We start from the raw sequence: 7,687 nt of genomic DNA, 5'->3' as shown, positions 1-7,687 counted from the left end.
AGCCTCTTTTTTGTGAAAACACGCGCGCGCCAGCTGCCAAAAGTGGTGTGTCTTATAGCCTGTTTGGCCAAGCTTATTTTTGGCCAAAAGCACTTTTGGCCTCAATTTGAGGTGTTTGGCCAAGCTCCTGGAAGGAAAAAAAGTGATTTTGAGGAGAAGCAGAAGCAGTTTTGGAGAAGGAGAAAAAAGTAGCTTCTCTCCAAAAGCACTTTTTTGAGAAGCACTTTTGAGAAAAATACACTTAGAAGCAGTTTTTTAAAGTTTGGCCAAACACTAATTGCTGCTCAGAAGTGTTTTTCAAACTAATTAGCCAAACACAAACTGCTTCTCGCCAAAAGTACTTTTGAGAAAAACACTTCTCAAAATAAGCTGATTTTTGCAGCTTGGTCAAACGGGCTATTAGATACACTTTGGAAAGATTGGGTGTGTAAAGTAATATTCGTTCCTAGAAAGTGTGTAACAGAGATTTGGACCATAGGTCAAGTGGCAAATTATGCGACCGGTGAGAAAGCGGACGACTTTAGGGCTTAAAGGAACACCTTTCTGTTTCATATTGAGTCCTCAGAGGTGCGGCCCACTTGGTGTCGGATCAGCTCGACAGGTCACTCAATAGTCTTTCGCGGAGTATCCCCTGTTTTAGTGAACCCTGGGAGTTGTCGGCGGCTCGACGATCTTTATTCCAAAGGTTTACCGAGGTGAAGCTTTTGACAGGTATTCTTTTATTTATTTGTAGGTTTCTCTACTTCAGGCTCTTCCGAGGGCCTTTGTTTGAGGTGAGGTTCTATAGTTTGATGGTTACTTATGTTCTCCTCTACCCTTCCCCGGTAGCTAGGAAAGAAACAGAAATATATCGATTAAGTCATCGTAGGCTCCCTTGAAAAAAGTAAAAGTCCCTCTAAATTATGTAGTTGTAAAATTATCACCAACAACCCATTTAATTAGTACGGGACAGCTCATATATGATTTGTGACACTTAAAAGTTTAAATTATAACCTTTTTTTTGTCATTTATTACTTTATTTTTCTTTTCTTATATTTGGTGTATTTATTAACTATCAGATCTTAGTTAATGAGTTGCTTAACCTCTAACCTCATCTTATCTTATCTATCTCTGTTGTTATCAGACGTGGCGTAGGCGGTGGGAATGACACCAGGTAGCCACTCTACGGTTTACTTTTTTAGGACAAAAGTGTCCTGAATTGTTCTGAAGTTATGATTTTTTAATTTAAAATTTTAGGACAAAATAAATACTGGTTAATCTTTAAATAACATCACTGAAAATCGTATCTTTGCACCAACAACTCATTTAACTAAAATAATCTAATCATTAATTAAGATTAAACTCAATCTCATCTCAATTCGGTAGATAATGAGAAAGCAGAAAAAAAGGTACAACAATAACACAGCCCAAAAATTCTAAATTCCTTTATTTCAGTCCACACCACAGACAAACTGTTGATATATTTTCTTATTGTTTACCAAACTACATCTCTATATAAATTTCGACAGCATTAATGAGTGGTGGGAATGTTGACGTGGCAGTTTTGTTAATTACAACATCGTATCTTTCGGAACCATAGCCGGGAGACAATGTGAATATCGTCGTCGTCGACAGATATGCCGGAGACAAAGGTCCATAAAAGAGGTTATCATTGATATAAATGTTGAATTCCCTTTTTTGTGTCCCAATCAATTCTACGACTTCGGCGAAGTGCAAGTATATGTAATACTTGTCTGTGGTATTATCAGCCGGCCAGGAAAACGACACCGTGTCAGTGGCGGTGGTCGGTGTCACTGCCGTGCTCATTACCGCCGATGGTAGTCGGTAACTGTTCTCAAGTATGTCTTGTGTTGTATTAATTGTTGTCATTGCCTCCCATGGAAATGGTAGCCAAATTCGATCATATGCATCATTAGGGAACCTATGTATTTTTAAATAGAAAGCAAACAATTAATTGTTACGAATATATCCACTTGGTACAAAAAGACAAGTATAGTAACTTCCCAAAAAAAAAAAAAAATCATGGTGGACCAAGCTAGTAAAAACTGGTTTAACTTTTATACGCTCACAGGAAGAAAAAAAAAAATTTATGTCATATATCATGTTATTTAAAAGTCAATTACAACTAACCCGTAAAAAATATTACAATCAAACCTTTCTATAACAGTCTTGTTTTTTTTTTTTTTTTGTTATAGCGATGTATTGTTATAAAAAACATATATTATAACATAACATGGAAATTAGTTCCAAAAGAAACTTGACTTTTATAGTGAATGATTGTTATATAACGATGCTGTTGTTGAGAGGTCTGACTGTATTGACTTATTACAGTGGGTAAAAATCATGTAAAAAATATTTTTTTTATGTTATCGGAATATATATAAAAGTTAATTTTATTTAAATTTGTCTTAATAACGAGATCTTAGTATAGAAAAGGAAGACCTTGATCTTATGAAATTAAAAATATTAAATAAACGTACCTAATGAATTGATTGGTTAAGGAGCCAAAATTCAGACGTCCAATAAGATTCAATGATTTATTTAGAGTTGGGTATGTAGTAAAATTCAATGGCCTTAACTCTAAGGCTGAAATAAAAGGAGTTGTAGTATTTGTCTTGACAAGGCAAACAGTTATGAAATCATTAGAAGGGGTGTGTATAACTTCCTTCCAAATTGGTATAGAAGCATTAGATATTGTGATTGTGTCCCAATATTCTTCTCCAAGGTAAAGATCAAAATTTGGTAATTGACTAATTCCATCATAATCTCCATAGAAAAAACTAGCCCTGATCAAGTATTTGGTATTATTCCCTTGAGCAGGGTTTAGAGTATAGCAGTTTTTTGTCCCTAAAGGAAAGCTTGTAACTGTGAGGAATGGTATTTCTAGAGATTTGGATTGGTATATAGGTGATATGGTATTGCTCACTCCCCCAGTGACATAACCTTCGTCTGAAACGTAAGATATGCCTGTTATTACGTCAGTATAATTGGAACCTGCTGGTATTCCACAGTCGATGCTTATGAATCCTGTAAAACAGGAAAATTAAAAGAACATGAGCGTTAGTCAGGACAAAAATTAAATATTATAGGTGACACTCACATACATATATATAACGAATTAACATGAAACCTGATTGACCATCTTGTGCAACAGCTATTGTTGCTATTGAAAAACCAACAAGACATGCAAAGAGGAAGCTTTTCAAAATCTCCATATCTAGACACTCTATTCTCTTGATGTTTAGTTGATTGAATGAGAATAATTTGGGTGCTTTGCCTTATATATTCCTTGTTTAATTTGACCAGGTTAAAGTTTGAAGTTTCCAAGAGATTTGAGTAACTCCACCCTGATATCACTTGCTGGGTAGGTGTGTGCAACATGTAGTATCTTAATGTGCTCTTATGTCATGAAATGTGCTTTCTTATGTTAAAATAATCAATCAGTTTACCTTGATTGAGCCACTAATTTATCCTATAGTAATAGACCAAGCATATATGTTATGGGAATAAGAGCTGACTAGACGAAGTCTAACATAAGACTTTATTAGTTTATGTCTTGATATTGTTTTAATTATCTCTACTATATATCCAAGGGCGGATATAGAGCACTGGTACCGGGTTCATATGAACTCATTACTTTTGGCACAAAGTAAAAAATTTATGAGTAAAAATTCACTAAAATTACAACAAATGGAAGATATGAACCCATAACTTTTAAAAAATAATGAGTTCAATGCTAGAAACCGTAAAAGTTGAACCCATAAAGCTTAAATCCTGAATCCATCTCTGTATACATCAGCATAAGGATTAGGTCTGTGATCTTGATTGTTCTATTGAAAAGCTAGGATGTATATAATGACACTAATAATGCCTCCAAAAAATGTTGTACTCGTTCAAACTAGTAGAGAAAACTAGTTATGGCCCACAATCATATTCTTTCTTCAGAAAGAAAATAGTACTCCCAAAGGATAGTTACTTATATTTTCTAGGAAACAAATGTTACATTATCAATCTATTCAGGATGGGCTGAGGTTTCCAATGTTAATATGTCATGAATTTAGGACTTGATAAAAAATTATTTTGCATAATGCAGACACAAGCAGACAAACATAGGCAAATTCGAGATTCAAACAAGATGGTTCCACCTTTATGTTCTTACCATTGCACTTTCGCAATACTAGCAATACTAACATCCTGTGTCGAAAATGTTCGGTTCAGTTGAAAGTACAAAAACTATATTGCATATGCCCTTAGATACCAGAATGTGGCATTCTACCACCTCAGTTTGAAACAAATGGTTGAGACTTGACATGGAGAAAAAGAATCCCCATGCAGACTAGTAGTAGAGTTCTCAACTTCAATTCCTTTAAGATAATGCCTCCAACATTTGACACTTCTTGAGTCGCAGCAGACTGGTTGAACACCTTCTTTTTCCATTAATTTCTCTCTCAAGAACTGCAATTGCATACCAAATCCAGAGCAAGAATGAGAAACCACTACAATTCATTTTACTATATAAGAAAAAAAATTATCCTACATATATGAAAAGATAGGAAGATCACATTAACCTGCATAAATTCATCACTTCTCCCCCACATACTTTCAACTGACAGAGATTCTGGATGACAAGTCCAAAACAAACCATCTAACAATGATTCAAAATTTAGAGGCGGCGCAACATCCTTTAGCATCAAATGCTTGACAACAGATGGCGAGCAGAACGATGTAATTTCATTCAGTTCTTCCACTGTGAATGTATTCTTGATAATCAACAAAAGAGACAATCAATGTAACGAAAATGAACATTAACCAAATAAAATGAAAATGGAAGTACAAACTTACAGTGGTTGAAATTATAGACAGAACCAATTCTAAGTTCAGCTGTTCGAATCTAGATAAATATTCCCTCAAACGTTGAAACCAACTTGTGCCGAGATGTTCGTTGGGCATTAATCTGAGATAAGATTCTTGTAGAGAAGATGTTGTCATAGAGATATAACAGGTAATCTAGGAGCTCCATATTCAAAACGTAGCAGATTTGGTGTGTCTATCTCAATTTCCATCAAACTCTTATAAGAACGGAATGTCAAATGTCTAAGTACACAACTCGAAAATTTAAGCCTCGTCAACTTAAAACAAAAGTTTAACTCCAATTTCTCAAGAAAGGGTAGTTCAGAAACAAAATTTTCTACCATTTGGTTGGTAATCTGCTCCTATATTATGCTCAAATTCTTTCATAAATTTGAAAGAAGCCACATCAAACTTTAACTCGCCGTTACATCCTCTATAATTCAGACTTTGAAGGTTAACAGCTTGAATCAGAATATTCTCATTTGCTATATCATCCTCTTGATGCAAGGTAAGCTTCAGAAGATTAGGGAGATTAGATATCAATATATCTTTTACTCCCCTACACTCGACGAGACTTAAATCTTCTACAGCTGGACAAGTAGAAATGAATTTTTAACATTATCCGTTCATCCAAATAAACATCAGCTAGAGACAACTCACTCAATTTGGTAAGCTTTATATGATCAACAAATAGAGGCCACACTAACTTACAGCCACCTAATCTCAGAACTGTTGGGAATAAACCCCCACAGAAATAATATTCATGGTAATAAAAGCGGAATAATAATGTAGCATCGAGATACGGTAATTAACAAGAATAAAAGAGTAACAACGACATCAAGATTTTTACGTGGAAAACCCTTTTAATAAGGGAAAAAACCACGGCCCCAAGAGGAGCAACTGATATTACTATAGTAAGGAATTTTACACTTTGTAGATCCGAGTAAAATACTCCAAAGACCACTACAACACTCAAAAGAAATAACCCTCTTTTGATATTCCCACATCACTACAATATCGCTCACTCTCTAGTTTCCTCACAGACTATTTTCTTATACCCTGTCTGTGAAACCTCACTCTTTCTTTCTCTCTTTGTTGGTGTGAAGAAATGAGAGTTGAAGCTCTCCTTTTATAGCCAAAGCTTCACTCTCTAAAGCCTACAATATTTGACAATTTACACACACTTTTCACAATTCAACAAAGTTGGCTACCAAACCAAAGAAATTCAACAAGGTTGGCTACCAAACCAAACTAATTCAACAAGGTTGGCTACCAACCAAACCAAGTCAACAAGGTTGGCTACCAAACCAAAGAAAACTCTTATTAGGCACATGCCTAATACTTCTTCAATGAGATGGACATCATCAATCTCCCCCTCCAGTCTCATTCATCTAGAGGAGGTAGCACTGTCTTCTAGTTTGAGTGCATGCCGACAAGTTCTTTGCATAGCTCGAACTTGTTCCTTGGTACCACCTTGGTCAGCATATCTGCGGGATTCTCACTTGTAGCGGAAAAATTAAGAGAAAGTCTGAATTTCTGTATTATTGCTTTTTGGATGCGGAGATTTGTCAAAGGACTATCTATATGATTTAAGAACGCGTCTCCTTCATCAGCTTGTTTCTGTTCCTCTATTGCTGCAGACAAGTGTTTCTGTATGAAAGCGTTTTCATCAAAATCAAATGTAAGTATAGGAAGTAAATTCCAAACGTTAAGCCATGTCCGGGAGAGAACACTAGTTTGAGCTGCATCTTTTGCCGGTAGGAAGAAGAGTATATGCTGTAAAATCGGGTCGGGTAACTGAGAGATTTGATCCATTACTGTAACTTTCTGTTCTATGTTACTTCAGTGGCCAGCTTTCCTGAAAAACAATCAGGCAAAAGCATATGTATTAACAGCTTGTTTGGATGGTTGTTATGTTTCGTTTCATAATGTATCGTATCGTATTGTATTGTATTGTGTTGATGTATACAATGTTTGAATAGATTATATTATTTGCTATAGTGTGATATCATGCACCAATAATAATAAACTTGCAATAGTACAAAGAAAAAGTATGATACTAATTATTACTATATAAAAAAATATAAGATAAAGTATGATTATTTAATAATAAGGAAGAACAAGATGAGAGGAAAAAATAAGGTAGCGATGCAATCACACCAAATCGATTGTTACATAAAGTAACACTTTTCATCGTCACATAACAAAGAATCTATCGATACGATACAATAAAATTAAAGTAATAATCAAAATAAATATTATATTTAAAGTAACAGAGACAATACAACCACTAACAACCATCCAAACAAGCTGCAAACAACAGCCTATAATTGATCTATTCCTAGTGTATTCATCAATATTTTATCCATTGAATATGACAAACTAAAGAGTGTTCCACTTTTCAAACTGATTTATTATATTGTTTAGACTATTGTATTTCACCAGAATTTTAAAGAATCAATTAGACTCACAGTTTATAGAGCAATAATAAATATCAAAATTGAAGATCAAATGTCAAAAGGAACATAGGGAGGATAACAAAGAAATAATCTCTAGGATGGAGCCTGGAGAGTACGTACCTAGGGTAGACTGGAGTTGTGCTCAATCAAATTTCTGCATCTTTACCAATGAATCCAAACCCTTAAATACCTTATAAAATGGAGGAGCATATTTTTTAAATTAATAAAATATGGATACGTATATATGTTTATTACTTTACTTTTTCTGGATGCTCTAACGCGAAAATACGATCACCATTTTTGGTAGTACCTCGTCTATCATATTTATTGAGACATGATTTGATTAGATTCGTTTCCATAAAACACGGAGAAATTAA

At 34.6% G+C, this 7,687-nt stretch overlaps 3 protein-coding genes across 3 annotated transcripts; all 3 read right to left on the bottom strand.

The window, feature by feature from the left end:
- Positions 1-1,397: 1,397 nt before the first annotated feature.
- On the bottom strand, positions 1,398-3,262 carry LOC104243165 (putative leucine-rich repeat receptor-like protein kinase At2g19210). Its single transcript, XM_009798319.2, has 3 exons — positions 3,131-3,262; positions 2,481-3,027; positions 1,398-1,921 (listed from the first exon to the last, which is right to left on the bottom strand). The coding sequence occupies exons 1-3, from the start codon at positions 3,213-3,215 to the stop codon at positions 1,483-1,485; spliced, it is 1,071 nt and encodes a 356-aa protein (XP_009796621.1). The 5' UTR covers positions 3,216-3,262; the 3' UTR covers positions 1,398-1,482.
- A 733-nt stretch (positions 3,263-3,995) lies between these two features.
- Positions 3,996-6,089, bottom strand: LOC104243164 (uncharacterized). Its single transcript, XM_009798318.2, has 3 exons — positions 4,843-6,089; positions 4,569-4,760; positions 3,996-4,455 (listed from the first exon to the last, which is right to left on the bottom strand). Exons 1-3 carry the CDS (start codon positions 4,987-4,989, stop codon positions 4,273-4,275), a joined length of 522 nt encoding a protein of 173 aa, XP_009796620.1. The 5' UTR covers positions 4,990-6,089; the 3' UTR covers positions 3,996-4,272.
- On the bottom strand, positions 5,173-6,666 carry LOC104243167 (putative F-box/LRR-repeat protein At4g13960). Its single transcript, XM_070149919.1, has 2 exons — positions 6,354-6,666; positions 5,173-5,441 (listed from the first exon to the last, which is right to left on the bottom strand). The coding sequence occupies exons 1-2, from the start codon at positions 6,664-6,666 to the stop codon at positions 5,173-5,175; spliced, it is 582 nt and encodes a 193-aa protein (XP_070006020.1).
- Between the last annotated feature and the right edge of the window lie 1,021 nt (positions 6,667-7,687).

The sequence above is a fragment of the Nicotiana sylvestris genome, chromosome 6, assembly GCF_000393655.2.
Source record: "Nicotiana sylvestris chromosome 6, ASM39365v2, whole genome shotgun sequence".
In the NCBI taxonomy this organism is placed as follows: domain Eukaryota; kingdom Viridiplantae; phylum Streptophyta; class Magnoliopsida; order Solanales; family Solanaceae; genus Nicotiana; species Nicotiana sylvestris.
The sequence above is the reverse complement of the archived record's forward strand: the minus strand, read 5'-3'. Positions and strand labels throughout refer to the sequence as shown.